Source organism: Oryx dammah, unplaced genomic scaffold, assembly GCF_014754425.2.
Source record: "Oryx dammah isolate SB20612 unplaced genomic scaffold, SCBI_Odam_1.1 HiC_scaffold_29, whole genome shotgun sequence".
In the NCBI taxonomy this organism is placed as follows: domain Eukaryota; kingdom Metazoa; phylum Chordata; class Mammalia; order Artiodactyla; family Bovidae; genus Oryx; species Oryx dammah.
Genome location: NW_024070213.1, coordinates 67,924,383 through 67,942,246, shown reverse-complemented (window position 1 = coordinate 67,942,246; position 17,864 = coordinate 67,924,383). Strand labels below are relative to the sequence as shown.

At 40.0% G+C, this 17,864-nt stretch overlaps 1 protein-coding gene across 2 annotated transcripts in view; it reads right to left on the bottom strand.

The window, feature by feature from the left end:
* Positions 1-17,864, bottom strand: part of SRGAP1 (SLIT-ROBO Rho GTPase activating protein 1) — a 295,760-nt gene that overhangs the window by 96,036 nt on the left and 181,860 nt on the right. For both annotated transcript variants that reach the window (XM_040233367.1, XM_040233368.1), the window contains exon 5: positions 142-324. In XM_040233367.1, the coding sequence (XP_040089301.1) occupies positions 142-324 (183 nt within the window). The remainder of the gene's footprint in view (positions 1-141; positions 325-17,864) is intronic.

The window sequence follows — 17,864 nt, the reverse complement described above, 5'->3', positions numbered from 1 at the left end:
AAACATTTTTCATCCCCATGGGAGGAAATGCATGTCATTTCTCAGTAATTTACAACGTGTGTCTATCAGCTGTTAATCACTGTTTCTAGGTTTGTCACCTCCAGGGAGGGCAGAAGGGCTCTGCAGTCTAGCTTTACTTACTTTTTCCTTCATTTTTTCAATTTTTTTCACCGAGCTTCGCCGCTGATGTCTCTCTTCCAGTCTAATATGGAAGACTGGATCACCAGACCTGCCAATCTGCTTCTCTTCTTGTTTCTCAGCCTCCTTCAGTTTGCTCTCTGCACTGATGCTCTCAGCGTGATACATATGGTATGTTTTCATCACCTGTGAAAATGTGACCCAAATTGTTAAAAGATGTTTGTCTGAAATTAGGGAATGGAAACCATTATATGATGTGTATGTTAAAGATATCACCTTCCAAATGGCAGAGGGAAAGCCAGATTGTTAGTAAAATAGATAACGGATATCCTATTCCTTTTACATAAAGCAAACAAGAAATATGCAAATTCACCTGCCAGGAAGAGGCATTTAGGGACAGATTGTGATGAAAAAATGATTGACAGAGTCTTGTGTGTGCTTTCAGTATACTTAAAAAGTTCCCTCAAGCTTGAAAGTGTTCCTCTAAAATCTCCTCTGAATTATTAATTTGCAGAATAAATCATTACACATGGATAAATTTTAGCTAAACCTTGGAATTACAAAAAACTCCAAATAAGTATAGCCCTTACTAAAAGGACTATATTGCTTAAAATCTACTTGTCAAAATATAAAATGTAAATTTAAGGTTCATATATTGTTTTAGGGAAAAAAACTTTTCATAAGCACAAGGTAATATTTTATGTTCAATGTAGAAAACATGACAGAAAAAAGAAAGTAAAATAAAAAGTAAAAAAATAAAAAAGCATATGATTTTGGTATACAGCTATTCAGTCTTTTTTCTATGAAAATACACACACATACACACACACAGACACACACTCTTCTTCATTTTAAAATGACATATATCACTTCTCCTTCAAAAAAATCTGGATCATACTGTACTTATAATTTTTAGTCTCCTATATCCTTTTCTACTTAAAAATATCAACATTTTTCTATACCACAAAATAGTCCTCTAAAAGAGCTCTATAATATTTCCTTATACCAATTCTCTATTATTGAACATTTTAGAATATTTTACTTCTTGCTTTTTAATAAATAAAATTGTGTTGAAAACCTTTCATATATAGTGTATCTTATTTCTTCTCTTAGAAATGGTACACGTAATTTGCATTTTAATAGATTTAGGAATATACAGGAGATAAAATTCTGTAATGTATCCTTCCCATGTATATTATAAATATATAATTAACCCTAATTTAAATTTTTTTAATTAAAAAAAAGTTTAAAGGTATGGTGATTCCAATGCAACTAGTATCTGAAAGAATATCTGAAAATTCAGCACCCAAGTAATCAGTGCAAGTACATTCTCAAAAATGATTTTAAATGCTCATCCACATAAAACAGACTTTATTTCATCTGTAAATAACTGTAAGTTATCCAGAACTAACTTTATAACTAAGGTATAACTGTGTTCAAGAGATTGATGTAATGTTTTAAAGTAAGGAACTTGATTTTTCTGGTTTCAAAATATGAGCTTTAAAATAGTTTGAGGGCTGGAAGCATCACTAGAATAAATATATTTATTTAGGTGGAACCCAATTGCTTTTTTTCCATAGGTTACATGTAAAAGGTAGAAAATCAGCACTTAGGGTTCAACTTAATGCCCATCCTCCAGATGACTATTTGAAGTGTAAAATTTGGGGTTAATGAGGAGCCTTTACTTGTTCTCATAAAATCTGATAAAAGCTCATAAAATCATAAGCTAGCAAATTACGTCAAAGGCACTGCTGGACAAGCACAAAGTGTGGATCAAACCACAAAGTCGGGGCAACTTTTCTCTTAGCTGGGTGTAACCACAAAGTTGTCTGTTTTTAGTTAATTATCAAATCTGTCCGGAGAGGGGGAGTTTGGTTGGCTACTTCAGTTTGAAAGAAAAATAAGATAGCATTAGGAAGCAGCTGGGGAATGAAAAGGGAGTGACCCTGCAGCTGGGCAAACACCAAGGTCAATGAAATCTATTACAAACCTTGCATTTCTAGGCTTGGCTCTGTTTATATTCCCCGCCTGAAGCAAACCCACATGCCATTTGGGTCTTGGTTCCAGTTACATCTTTAAATGAGGGGGTGAAAAAAACCAATCACTCACACACGCACACACACACACACACACACTCTCTCTCTCTCTCTCCATATGCAGTTGCTCAGCTGTCTTCTTGCTACCAGACAGAAAGGAAGAAATGAGAACACGTAACTCCCATCAAAGATGGATGAAAAGGCATCTCAGACAGACCAAAGTAACTGAGAAATCTTGACTTTAAATACTTTCTGAGGAAGAGACCTGAACTCCAGACTCTTGCAGAGGCCTACTGTAAGGAGGTAACTGGCACTAACTAAACTTTAGGGCTTCCCTGATAGCTCAGTTGGTAAAGAATCTGCCTGCAATGCAGGACACCCTGGTTCAATTCCTGGGTCAGGAAGATCCCCCGGAGAAGGGATAGGCTACCCACTCCAGCATTCCTGGGCTTCCCTGTGGTTCAGCTGGTAAAGAATCCACCTGCAATGTGGGAGACCTGGGTTTGATCGCTGGGTTGGGAAGATCTCCTGGAGGAGGGAACGGCTACCCACCCTAGTATTCTGGCCTGGAGAATTCCACGGACTGTATAGTCCATGGGGTTCGCAAAGGGTCGGACACGACTGAGCGACTTTCACTTTCACTTTCAAGCTTTATGAACTAAGGATCCCAAGCAGGCAGCTAGCATGGCATTTGCTTAACTAGCCTGCTGTAGAAGGAAAATTTTTGAGTCTGACAACACTACTAGCAAGAAGAGGGTGTCAATATCATAATGTGGTTCAGCACGATAGCTGAGGATTCTCCACCCATTTCAATGGTAATTTCCAGAAAGGTAATCTCTTTGTTCCATTTTCCCAATTTGACTTAGGGTTTCCACTGTTCTCAAAAATGTCAACAGTTACAATGAATGAATTTTAAAAGTTGGGGAGAAAAACACTAAAAGCTTCTAGAGAACTCTAATTGCAGATAATGAATGCCAGTAAAAACTTCATTATTTAAAATGTAAGCTGTTGACAGAAGTTAAATGTGTTTTGTATTTAAAATAAAATAAAAGACAGTTCTCTCTTTTTCAGAGAAGTAAAAGAAAACGTTTGAATATATGCTGCAAAGAAAATAGCAGCTTCTCCATCAGCTTAATGCAAACACAAGCCTTTGCATACCAAATAACATGACAGGCATATCATGTTATAACATCCATTTAAATGTACTCCAAAAGCATATTTTCCCATTTGAATACTTTTGAACCAAAACCTCATGCATAATTCTCCATTGAAAATACTCAATTTATCTTTCCTGCAAGAAGAATATAGTCAAGTAGAAAGTGACCACATCATACATTTCTTTGTGAGACTGTGAAATCCTACACAAAAATTTTGGACAGAAACTTAATATTTTTTTTCCTTACTGACAGACCTATACAATGGACCTGACATTGCTCTTGTACTTTAAATCAAAATAATTAAAATATCTGAAGTAAATTTCAATATTCAGTGTAAAGAAATCACAGTATATCTGAAAACTATCCATGTGTTGGAGGTGAATGGATTATGGGTATAAATTCTACTTTTTGACTTCCGGCTCAGAAGTTAGAAGACATGGTTCTCGGAATGGATCTACCAGGTGTGAGATGTGGACAGTTATTTAACACTTCTGCTTACCATACAAGATTGTTGCAAATACCCAATTGTATGTGGCCCCTGTGTGTGGGTACAACTGAAACCAAACTAAGTATTTAATACATATGTATGTATATATTTATGCATACAGTCTATACCACTAATATATATGTGTACATATATATACTATATATTTAGCTAAACAAGCATTATATAATGCCTACTACGTGCCAGACATTGTTCTAAGCATTTTCTAAATAATAGCTTATTTAATCTTTCTGATGACATCACTGACTCAATGGACATGAATCCGAGCAAACTCGGGATACAATGAAGGACAGGGAAGCCTGGCCTGCTGCAGTCCATGGGGTGGCAAAGAGTCGGACGTGACTTAGCGACTAAGCAACAATCCTTCTAAAAATGCTTATTAGGTACATACCGTTATTCATCCCATATTACAAATGAGAAAAGTGAGGCACAGAGTTAAGCAGTTTCCTCAAGGTCACACAGCTGGTAATTGGCAGAGCAATGGTCGGTACCCTAGCAGTCTGGCTCCAGATTCAGTGTTCTGGACTGCTGTGCCACAATCTTTGGAAAGTCGAAAGCACTGTACAAACAGAAGCCGTCTTTATCTGGGGGATATAGTTACTCTTGGTCATATTCAGAAATGGAGGAAAAGAAGGAATGAAAGATAAATGTTTATTCATTCCACATTTGTAATGAAGACTTGGTTTCCAGGGTTCAGTTTAGTTCAGTTCAGTCGCTCAGTCGTGTCTGACTCTCTGCGACCCCATGAATTGCAGCACGCCAGGCCTCCCTGTCCATCACCAACTCCTGGAGTCTACACAAATCCATGACCATCGAGTTAGTGATGCCATCCAGCCATCTCATCCTCTGTCGTCCCCTTCTCCTGCCCTCAATCTTTCCCAGCATCAGGGTCTTTTCAAATGAGTCAGCTCTTCCCATCAGGTGGCCAAAGTATTGGAGTTTCAGCTTCAGCATCAGTCCTTCCAATGAACATCCAGGACTGATCTCCTTTAGGATGGACTGGTTGGATCTCCTTGCAGTCCAAGGGACTCTCAAGAGTCTCTCCAATACCACACATCAAGAGCACAATTCTGCGCTCAGCTTTCTTTATAGTCCAACTCTCACATCCATACACGACCACTGGAAAAACCATAGCCTTGACGAGAAGGACCTTTGTTGGCAAAGTAATGTCTCTGCTTTTGAATATGCTGTCTAGGTTGGTCATAACTTTCCTTCCAAGGAGTAAGCGTCTTTTAATTTCATGGCTGCAGTCACCATCTGCAGTGATTTTGGAGCCCAGAAAAATAAAATTAGCCATTGTTTCCACTGTTTCCCCATCTATTTGCCATGAAGTGATGGGACCATGATCTTAGTTGGTAGATGGATAATTGAGTTGAAGAATAAGACTAGAGAAGTTAGCATGAACCAGATGAGAAGAACCTTGATATCCCAACTACTTAAACAGTATAGAATTTATTCTGTAGGTGTTGGTGAATCTACAGAAATGTAAACAGTATGGTCAAAGCAGTACCTTAGCAGTAATCCAGTGAAGACAGGCAGGAACGTTTAGGGTGTGAAGTGACTTCATTTAGCACGAAGAAGAGGGAGTGGAAAGGAGGAAAGAGAATTCAGAATGGCAGGTGCAGGGCTTTTTCTCTGTTCTCACTCTCTCAGACCTTTGCTTAAACTTGACTTGACTCTCTGCACCATGGAGTTCAAATGCTCTTACATTCTGGCTCTAACACCTACCCAAGCAGTACCTTTGGGCTGGTGGTGGAACACAAGTGATCTGAGTCGATCACTTAACTTCTGCCTCAGAATACTTCCCTGTCTCTGTGGCCTTTCCGCCAGACAACCCAACCTTACTGCCTGGAATGCCCTTCCCCAGCATCCTTTCCTGGTACCATTTGGACTTATCCTCCAAGTCAAGGTCAAAGATCAACCTACTGCTAAGTGTTCCCTGGTTTCCCAGTCAGAGTGGTCTTGTTCTTCTGACCTCCAAGACCTACTTCCTGATACCACCTGAGAATCTGCCATGTGTTACAGATGTTTGTGTACCATTCAGTATCACGGACTGGCCTGTAAATTCAGTGAACCCACTAAAAGGATCTTGTATGTTAAGTCACTTTAGCTGTGTTTGACTCTTTTCAACCTTATGTACTGTAGCTCGCCAGGCTCCTCCATCCATGGGATTCTCCAGGCAAGAATACTGGAGAAAATTCCGTTCCAGGGGATTTTCTTGATCCAGGGACAGAATCTGCATCTCTTAGTCTCCTGCATTGGCAGGTGGGTTCTTTACCACTAGCACCACCTAGGAAGCCCCCGGTATCTTAGGCACCTCCAGGTTCTTAATACTACCTTACATACAGGAGGAATAAAATACTGATCTGGTGAGAAACAAATGAAGGACAGGAATCCTTTCGTTTTCATCTGTCTATTCATTTAACAAAAATTATGTGACTGGTGACTGGCATTGTTCCCCTCCATCCCTGGTATCCAAAACAGTACTACCAGTAAATACCCAGGACTGGACTGATGGGATGGCAAATAGTTCTAACTCATTTGTGAAATACACTTAGCATTAGAATTTACAGCATCTCAAAAAAGAAAAAGATGTGGTTGGGGTTCGGGGGTGCTGGTGAAAGCAATGTGTTAGGGAGAGTACCTCCCAATTCCATACATGTGTGTGCATGCTGTCACTCTCATGCCCCACTCTTTGCCACCCCACGGACTGTAGCTGCGAGGCTCCTCTGTTAATGTGATTGTTCAGGCAAGAATATTGGGGTGGGTTGCCATTTCCTACTCCAGGGGATCTTCCTGACCCAGGGATTAAACTCGCGTCTCTTTCATCTCCTGCACTGGCAAGCGGGTTCTTTACCATTATGCTACCTGGGAAGCCCAATTCCATACTCTGTCTATTGTTCTACTAAATCTGTCAATTGCAGAAAGCTGTTCATAAAAACGACATTCTTTACGTTTCCTTAAATATCAACAACCGAAGGTAAAGATCCCTTTTCTATCAATATCATCAATACATGACCGGGCTCTAACTGTAACTGAGTTTCTGCTAGTGCCAGATGAACAAAACCATCAGTGTAGGACCATCACGTCGGAAGTCCATTCTCAGGAAGATCTCAGGTTCATGGGGAAGGCAGGGCTACCGGTCAACCCTAGGCTGAGCTGCAAGCCTGGTTCCTCCAGGGGCTCACAGAACCCCAGTTCCTCTGTCTAGGCTGTGGGCTCTGCTGAGCCAAGCTGTGTCTCTGGAACTTAGTTTAGACAGGGGTGGTGGGCATGAACTACCTTTAAGAGAGCATCCTAACACTGCAGGCTGGATCTTTACCCCTGCAACCTTATGCTTTCCTGCCCTGTAGCCAATCCTGGAGACAAACATAGAGCCAGGCAGACCTGGATCTGAGTTCTTGTGCTACTGATTATCAGCTGGGCAAGTTTCTTAACTTTCTTGAGCTCCAGTTTTTCCGAGGCAAAATGGAGATTAAGTGATGCAACGCATGGGAAGCACATAACAGGGTGGGCAGTACTCTTTCTTGACAGTTTCTAAGGTATGGTGTAGAAGCAGGCACGCAGCCTCTGAGATCAGACTAATTGGCTTCAGATCCTGGCTCTAAGCAGAGAGCTGCAGGTCACTGCCCCTCACAAAGACAAAGCAGCTAGAGAACTAAGAACAGCAAAGGCAGGCCTGACGGAGGCGTCTCCTGCTGTTTCATATCACGACTTGGCCTAGCCAAAACGTCTTAAAAACTCATGTACCAGTGATGAGTACCCCGGAGTTGATGGCATAGATACCTGCATGTTCATAAAACATACACCTGAAACCACACTTAGAAAGGCTTCTAGCCTCTTTGCAATGTCCCCTCATCATGTTGTTGCCGTTGTTCAGCCTCTCAACCGCGTTGGACTCTTTGCCACCCCATGGACTGCAGCATGCCAGGCCTCTCTGTCCCTTACCACCTCCCAGAATTTGCTCAAACTCAGGTCCATTGAGTCGGTGATACCATCCAACCATCTCATCCTCTGTCATCCCCTTCTCCTCCTGCCTCAATCTTCCCCAGCATCAGGGTCTTTTCAAATAAGTTGGCCTTTTGCATCAGGTAGCCAAAGTACTGGAGCTTCAGCTTCAGCATCAGTCCAGGGAATATTCAGGGTTGATTTCCTTTATGATTGACTGGTTTGATCTCCTTGCTTTACAAGGGACTCTCAAGAGTTTTCTCCAGCACCACAGTTCGAAGGCGTTAATTCTTTGGCACTCAGCCGTTTTTATTGTACAGCTTTCACATCCATACATGACTACTAGAAAAATCATAGCTTTGACTGTGACCTTTGTAGGCAAAGCAATGTCTTTGCTTTTTAACACACTCCCTACAAACATTTACAGTTTGTCATTGTTTTTCTTCCAGGGAGCAAGAGTCTTTTAATTTCATCATGAGCACCCCCCCCGCTTTTTTTGTAAGCTGATAGTTACTGTAAAATTAAGGGTAATTTACTGGAAAATTACCCAGGTTTCAGAGAGCCGTGTATACTGATCTGTGTTTATTCATCCACCAAACAACTACTGAGTATCCATAAACCAGGCATTGTCCAAGAGATGAAAGACATAATGCCTAACCAGTAAAGACACAAAGACAGGCCTACTCTGACTGAAGACAGATAGGAGGTAGGGAGGGAGGAGGTTGTGGACTTCCAGGTAGGCTGAGTGGGAGTCAGGTGGAGAAGCAACTCTAGGCTTCTTTTTAATCAGCTTATATTTAAGTCCGGGAGCTCAACTGGAGAAAAAGGTGGGGTGGGAGGGGCGTATATTTATATAAAGAATGGAAAGACAGGAGAAGCCTGCCCTCAACATGCATGTTAGTCAATGCTTAAAATGGATCTCAGTTCCCACCCCAATGCCCTGTCTCCCACTTGTGAGTGACACTTAATAATATTTTTTATTCTCATTTGTGGCATCAGGGATGGAAAGGCTGCTGATCCTGAAGGTAATGAGTTGCCAGTAGGACTGTTAGGATGATGAACTTTTCCACTTTCTCTCCCCAGGCTGGTACAGCTCTCTATAAGTCAATGAAAGCAGAATTTACAAAACATAATTATATTTGAAAAGTAACATTTACAGGAGAACTCACTTTGAGAGCTAGTATACTGGTGGTTAAGGGCTTACATTCACAGAACAAGCCTCTTGGGCTCAATTCCCTTACTCTGTGATTTTGAGCAAGTAACTTAACCTTTCAGTGCCACCATTTCTTTACTGTGTTAATAGACATAACATTATCACTGCATGCATAGGGTAGCTGGAAAGATAAGATATGTCAAGATATAAAGAACACAGAAAAAAAAGCTTGACATATAATAAATGCACGGTGTCAGCCATTGATATTTGAAAAAGAATTACCATAAAATATTTCATTGTAATAAATAGGTAATGATTTCTCCATGACTGAAAAGATTTTTCACTTCCAACTAGTAAAGAGAAGGAAACAAGTGATAATTTCATTTATGTATACACTCAGAATTTAAGCAAAGCTCTTTAGAAATGAGCAAATAGCTCAAGATGAACAATTAAATAGCATGCGGTCCTGTCTTTATAGGTAGTTTATCAAAGAAAACGAGAAGTATGTTGTGGCTCCACTGAAATCAAATCAGTGTAACAGTCTAAATTTATCATCAAATTATATTTATAATCCAAACAAATGCTTTGGAGAGAAGGCATTGTCTGGGACTCTGGACCCTACTGGGTGGGGACTGCCAACCAACCAAATGCCAGGGCAACAGAGATACAAGAATAAACAAAACAAATGGAAAAATAGAGAACATATATGCAAAGGGAAGAAGTAAGGGAGAAAGTCACAAAAATAATTCTGTTCTATTCAGTGTGGTGTACAAGATTTTGTTTCAGGAGTGGCATTTAATGGAAAGAGCTTAGGTCTATAAAATAGACCTGGATTTTGGTCCTAGTTTTAACTGCAAAATACTTTTGCAACCTCAATCTTTCTGACCCTCAGTATGACCTTCAGCTAGTAGAGATGACAATATGAGGCCTCTGGACAGGATCAAAATTAAGGGGCCAATCAAACTCAACTATGAACCTCGAATACTTTCAAAAGTGTGAAATGAGAGAAGTACAAACTAAAGGCTTATCACAGAAAGAAAACTGATTGTTGAACTAGAAGGCTTCTGTGAGAATTTGAATATGCCCCCCCAAAAAGGAGACTATTTGACAATGCTCAGAGGAAGTAACATAGGATGGCATCTAATGGTCTATAAAAAAGAGCATCCAGACTGTTATTCATGTTTTACTTTCTGTTGAAGATTTACTCTTCCCTTTCCATCTTCTACAAGAGCCTTTCAAGAGCCAGTGTTAGTGGAAGGAACTTTCATATGCCAATATCTAAGGGTGTGTACCCTTGGTCTGATGTGTCCTGACTGTGGCCTTGCGGCAAGGCTCTTTCTAACCTTGCTGGCCCACAGCGTTCTCACCTATAAATGATGTCCTTGGATCGCCTCAGGCCTTTTCCAGCTCTAAAATTCTATGAGTTCATGATTTCATTTATTTATCTTACAACAACTAAACAACACCATTAGAATTTATTATTTGGGGAAATACATATACTTCAAATATACTTCTCAATTGCTAAAGAGGCTGCCATAGATAGATGGCAAATAAAGTTTAATCAAAAGGAAAAACTACTATAACAACAAATTATACTAATTATCTCTTGCTTCTGTTGACTGAGGCAGCAAAACAGTACACCATTATATGCCAAGGATGTAAGATTCCTCCTAGAATTCTCCATGGGCTCTGAGGTCATAACTCATCTGCTTTGCTGCACAGAAAATACCTAGAAATGAACAATGCCTGTATAGTCTAATGTACTATTATACTGATGAGTCTTAAACCGGGGTATCCATTACTCTAGTAACTTTAATTAGCTCTCAAACTGATTAGTGATCAATCATCAAGGGCTAATTAAGGAGAAAAACCCAGAAACTATCTGGTAGGTACAGGGTTGACACACAGATTTGCTATGTGCTTTTATCTTTGACTGTTATAATTTAGTTAAAAGCAGGGTGTCAGTCTTATTTTTCAAAGTGCTAAATTTAACAATATTTTTTACATGGCAATAGAAATTACAATTAGCTTCACCAGACTTTGTTACTTTAATAAAAATATTTATGAAAAAGACTCACTTATCCTAAAGAGGATAGATTGGTTTCTGCCTTCTTAGCAAGAAAATGTTTGTTTGTAAGAAGAGCAACCTACATTTATTAATCTTAACCTGGGCTATTTCTATTTCCAGGAGTCACTAGAGGCAGCTTCTAATTCAAGTCTTTGAGTCACAAGCAGGGGTTATTAGTTTTGATTAGCTCAAATGAGCCCTTGAAGAACACTCACATTCAGCAAAAATTTCTTGAGTCCCATACGATGTACCACAAACAGGCACTGTTCTATTTGATTTCTTCACATTCTATTATTAGAAATCCAATCATATTTTATTCTCTATTGATTTATACTAGGTTCAAAAGGATAATTCTTCATGAGAGCAATGAACAATTTGGTATAAGATCTGCCCACTTCACAATGATCAGAGATTGTAACATGAAATAAATGTGATTTTATCCAGGAACCTCTAATTTTGCAGTATATTTTCCTGTCTCATCTTTCAAGCACTTCATTTGTAGTAGGGTAAAGAGAGAGTGGTAAGGACAGAAGATCTGAAGAAAGTCCAGATTAATACTCCTTTTAGTCTGACATCAATGGTTTGCTAATACTTGGGTAATATTTAAATGGATGGAGTTCACTGCATAGGCAATGTGATTTCATGTATCTGTGCTTTTCCTTACATGTAAATTGCTTTTTGTTTTTTGTTGGGGATGTTCTTTGTTCTTTGACTACACTGCATGGCATGTGGGGGTCTTAGTTCCCTGACTAGGGGTCAAACCTGAGCCTCTTTCAATGGAAGCATGGAGTCTTAACCACTGGACCACCAAGGAATCCCGCAAATTGCTTTTCTGGAAGGCCCTTCCCACCCTTCCTTTTGTCACTAAAATTAGGTGTCATCTTCTCCAGGAAGCCCTTGGAGTGTCTCTGTGCTTACACAAAGCTGTGGAGACCTATATCTAACCCAGCACCCAATACCATATATGGAAATATTTCCCTAGTCTAGCTCATTGATGACAGGGCTGTTTGTCATCAATATGCTTCTGGGACCTATAAATTTGTTGAACGGCCCCTCCCAGCCACTCAGTGTGTATCACCTGGATATAATAGAAATGATCCTCTAGCAATTTTAGAGCTGAGGAGACTATGCTTTTAGTACTTTCCATTCTACTGACTTAAAGAGACAAGGAACAGATTCTAAGATTTGGGACCAATACTGAATATTGTATTCCATAAACTCTAGAACTTAGAAATCACAAACCCACTCCACACACAGGCTGGGTAGCCACCCTCCAAAGGAGGAGAGTACTGTCTTAAGAGATAAACCATTCCATTTCTCAACAGCTCTGATGGTTAAATTCAGGAATCAGACTGCCTGGGTTCAGATCCTTGTTTTGTCTTGTATCATGTTCCATAGTTCTCTCACTGATTATTGGGAATAAGAATCATGCCTCTAAGATTGTTGCGGAGATAAAATGAACTAACACAAGCCAAACACTTGCAGCTGACACCAACACAGTGAGTGTTAAATGGCTGCTACAGAGATTATTAAAAATACCCCCCTTCTATCATATCTTTGAAGCCCACAATAGGCTCAGCCAGTGCTTAGCATCAGTGCTCCCCTGTTTACCCTCCGACACCTGAAGGCTGAGAGCAGAGGGATGGTCTTTGTTCTATGGATCAAAGAAACTGAGCTGCAAAGAGACTTAATCCTTGCCCAACAAGTCAACAGAGAAAGTCAGTGATAGAGAAGGTCATTCAGAAAGTCCTTGTTTCATAAAGGGTTTTCATACGAAGTCTTCAGAGGCCCTGAAATACAAGTTTAAGCTACTGAAGGAACACATATTAACTAGGGCCATAGTGAGCACAGTGGCAGCAGGAACTGACAAAGGGAGGGTTTCGAACAGTTGGCAACATTGAGGGGGAAAGTACATGTATAATGAAAGGCTAATACGTTTCCTAGAATTTCAAAGTCGCCTGCAATTTTAAATAATTAATTCTTTTCAGGGAAATGCTTCACATGTCTTCAACATTATATGTGTGTATTAGACATTTAAGTCATAAACTTTAGTACATGAAATATTTAGGCTGAGGACACAAGACGCTTGGAATTTTAAAATCATAAAAACCTTGAAATCCTTGGAATTGTGGCATCAACTAAAATGGAAAGAATGATTTAGAGTCCTTTTCTTTTAATGAAAAATGGTTTAGAATTTGACACATAAATCTGTTTCTCAAATCTAATACTTCTCACTTCATTTATTAAAAAGAAGAGAGAAAAATAGAAGAAAGGTGAGAGACCTTTGTTAATCTATGTAAGAAAGCTTTTTGGGTTTTCAAATTGCTTTTGACCAGATGTCTAACCATTTTATTGGTGCCTATGTTCTTTATAGAGCTTCCCTCGTAGCTCCCTGGATAAAGACTCTGCCTACAATGCAGGAGACCTGGGTTTGATTCCTGGGTCAGGAAGATCCCCTGGAGAAGGAAATGCAACCCACTCCAGTATTCTTGCCTGGAGAATCCCATGGACAGAGGAGCCTGGCGGGCTACAGTCCACGGGGTTCCAAGAGTCAGACACGACTGCGCGACTTCACTACCACTACTATGCTCTTTATAAACTCGTTTGGTGCTCTCCTGACATCTTCCAACTTCTGATGTTTCCCCTTCCTCTCTACATATGGCTCCAGAAGGAAATTCTGCGGATATGCCACCCGTTTGTCCTAACTGTAAGCGTTGGTTCACATCAGTCCTTTTGCCTTAAAAACCTTCCCCAACTTTTCTCCATCTCTCCTTCTCCTAAAATCCTGTCTATTTCCAGGCCCTCTCCTTTCTGAATTTTTCTTGATCCTTGGTGTAGACCTTTCTCTTTGGATCTCCAAAGCCCTCTGCCTGAACCTTTCTGTTGGTATATAATGGTCTGCCTTAAATACAATCACCATTAAAACGGGAGTACAGAGTGGGGCTGAGCCTTTTGACTCAGCTTGGTGTGAGACTTCTTAGCTGTGTGACCTTGGGCAAAGTATACTTAACCTTTCTGTGCCTCACTACTCCATAGGATTTAAGAGGCTGATTATATAAAGTGCTCAAAATATTACCTGACAAAGGTTAGCTGTTACTATTTAGTCATTGCGTAGCTTAAATTTGCCAGACTTCAAGCCTCTTGGACTGGTAAAGCTCCCACCACAGCAGCACATACATAGTAGGACCTAGTTGCTAATTTGAATGAGAATAAAATCTGGGTTATAGTTCCAACCTGGGACTCAAATTACTTAATTTGACTCTCTGTGACGGTCTCCCTAAATGGGGTTAATTTGATTATTTCTAAAGGCCCATTCAGTGCTAACATTCTATCAGATAATCACGTGAGTTAAGATACACTGAAATGGTTCACTTAGATCAACAGATTTAAATCTTTGCTCCCTTCACATGGCTTTTACATTTCTACTGGCCAATATTTCTAGTCCATTTTGAGACAATAAATCTAAGGAAAATAACTATGATTTACTCTACATGCAAGTATTATATATTTTGTTTTGATGAAAAATGATGAACAAAGCTAAGTACCTTAATTACCCAACAAACTAAACATTCTGATTAAGATGTCTGTTATGAAAGCATTCTAATCATTTAAAAGTCATACTACTATATTTCAAAATGTAATAGTTGGGATAAAGTACTCTTTGACAAAGATTCTTGATAAGAAACATTCTTTAGGGATGTTTTGTTTTTACTAAACTATACTTTCTAACACTTTCTTTTCCATTTCTAAGCTGAATAACTGTTTCTGGTTCATACCGCTCACTTTTTAAAAAAGATAGTTTTATTTGTAGTTCATAACAACCAATCATAACTAATCTCAAATCTCAGAGAGAAAATAATTCCAAGCAGAAGTAGCTAGCATTTCACCTCAGTAATTAGCAGGGTATCCTAAAATATATTTACATATAAAGTTCTTATCAAACAGATGTCTGGGGTGGGGGGGGGCAGGGATAAATTAGGAGTTTTGATGAACATATATACATTACTATATATAAAACAGATAACCAACAGGGATCCCGCCGTACAGCACAGGGAACTATATTCAGTATCTTGTAATAATCTATAATGGAAGACTGTAAAAAATGTATATAAATATATATATATATATATATCTGAATCTCTCTGTTGTATACCTGAAACTAACACATAAATCAACATTTCATTAACATTTTTTTTTAAATTAAAAAAGACAGGTATCCTTAGAGAGTCTTCCAATGGAGGCTTTACTAAGTGTAATTGAGTTGGCAGGAAGATGAATACAAGTTCAACTACTGAACCTGGTCTCTAAAGCCCGTCTGTGTCAAGGCCAAGATTAGAATTCGGAAGTTGGCAGGTAGTCATGTGATCCCAACACCTCTCTTTCTTTCCATCTAAGTGTCTAGTAATAAAGCCAGGGGAAAGATATATGGAAACACTTTGTCAGCCCAAGATCTCGAAATAGACTGCTTCTAAAAAAAAGTTTTCCAGGTGGCATCACGGAGACTGTGGTATTCCAGAGAGATTCTCATTTAGGGGAACCTCGTACATGTCCTTTACACCGTATTTTTCTTTGTTCTGTGTTTTGTGCTGAGACCCAGACCTCTTTGTAGTCCCTCTCAAAGGAATGAATTTTCATTTTCACTACAGAAATATATATTTCAAATACTTTAAATGCCCTTGAGCTAAAATAAATACTTAGCCCCCAAAAAAACCCTCTTTGAGGCACAGAGAAAAATCTTCCCAAGAATCTCTTTCGAAATGACTTTTCAACCTTGCCTGGGGCACATTTCTTAACTCTAGAAGAATGCATTAACTCCTGGTTCATGGGCGGCTCAGGGAGCCAGCAGTTCTTTAGTTTTCAAGGAAGGGCTTGAAATAATAAACACTGTCTTCTTTGCATCTCCTCTAAAAAATAATTAGTTTTTTATTTTAACATTTTAAGGTGGTTCAAAGACCTGATGCGAAGAGCCAACTCATTGGAAAAGACCCTGATGCTAGGAAAGATCGAAGGGCAGGAGGAGAAGGGGGCCAGAGGATGAGATGGTTAGACATCATCACTGACTCAAATGGAGAGGAATTTGAGCAAACCCCGGGAGCTGGTGATGGACAGGGAAGCCTGGCATGCTGCAGTCCATGGGTCACAACGATGAGACATGACTGAGCGCCTGAACAACAAAGATGTGTAAAAGCCAGCAAGGATATCTTTGTGCATTCAGGGACCTTGTTTTCCAAATAATTCCAGTACAAGAGGTTCAGCATACTTGTGTTTGTACTGGGACACCTTCTATTCTCTATTTACATTTGTCGGGCAAATGAGAGTTAGGGCGCCAAAGAAGAAAACAAAGGTGTGTGGACTATCCAGTAATGGATGCTTTGCACCAATCACTGTGTGTGAACACACAGCTGAACAGGTACTGACACATATAATGCTGAAGCTATAGGAAAAGCTATGCTGTAAAAAGGCACCCACCCCCCAAATGAACACATGATAATATTAAAGCTGACGGTGCAAAGCAGTGTGGGTTTGCCACTTCTATAACTGGCATCAACAATTTGGAAAACTCTACTGGTGGTTCAGATGGTAAAGAATTTGTCTGCAATGCAGGAAACCGACGTTCAATCCTTGGGTTGGAAAGATTGCCTGGGAGAGGGTATGGCGACCCATTTCAGTATTCTTGCCTGGAGGATTCCATGGACAGAGGAGCCTGGCAGGTCACAGTCCATAGATTCTCAAAGACAGTAACACTTATCAAGTTTTTAAGGGCTTCCCAAGTGGCTCAGTGATAAGGAATTCACCGACCAATGCAGCAGACATAAAAGAGACATGCCTTCAATCCCTGGGTTGGGAAGATCCCCTGGAGAAGGAAATAGCAACCCACTCCAGTATTCTCGCCTGGAAAAACCCATGGACAGAGGAGCCTGGCGGGCTACAGTCCACAGGGCCTCAAAGAGTCAGACACAACTGAGTATACACACAAATCAGGTTTTTATAAGTGGCAATCAGAGTGTACAGTGTAAGAGTTCCAGTTCTGAGTTTTACCTATGAGATCAGGTTCCACCCTTTCTCTCTCCACCTGCCCTGCACATCCTTCCCTAAGGCAGCTGTCCAGTGGGGAATTAATGGACCTTGGGGACAGAACTGGGCTGAGATTTTGGAGCATTCATTTACTATGTGAATCTGAGCTAATTATTGGGAGCCCCGGTTCCCATTAGAAACCTTGGGATCCCAAATATCTGCCTCACTGGGCTGCTGTGAGAAATGAATGGATCCTGCATGTACTTTATAGTAAGAGTCTGATAAATCTTCATTTTCTCAGTTCTTTCCTCTTAATTTAATGGAACTTGAGGATGGCTGTTGAGCTATCTCTTGACTCTGGCTATGTGTGTCACTGGTGTCTGGAGAGAGTGAGCATCAATTCAAGAAAAATACCAAGGGAATATTATATGCAAAGATGGGCTCAATAAAGGATAAAAATGGTCTGGACCTAACAGAAGCAGAAGATATTAAAAAAGTGGCAAGAATACACAGAAGAACTGTACAAAAAAAGACCTTCATGACCCAGATAATCACGATAGCGTGATCACTCACCTAGAGCCAGACATCCTGGAATGTGAAGTCAAGTGGGCCCTAGGAAGCATCACTATGAACAAAGCTAGTGGAGGTGATGGAATTCCAGTTGAGCTATTTCAAATCCTGAAGATAATGCTGTGAAAGTGCTGCACTCAATATGCCAGCAAATTTGGAAAACTCAGCAGTGGCCACAGGACTGGAAAAGGTCAGTTTTCACTCCAATCCCAAAGAAAGGCAATGCCAATGAATGCTCAAACTACCTCACAAATGTGCTCATCTCACACGCTAG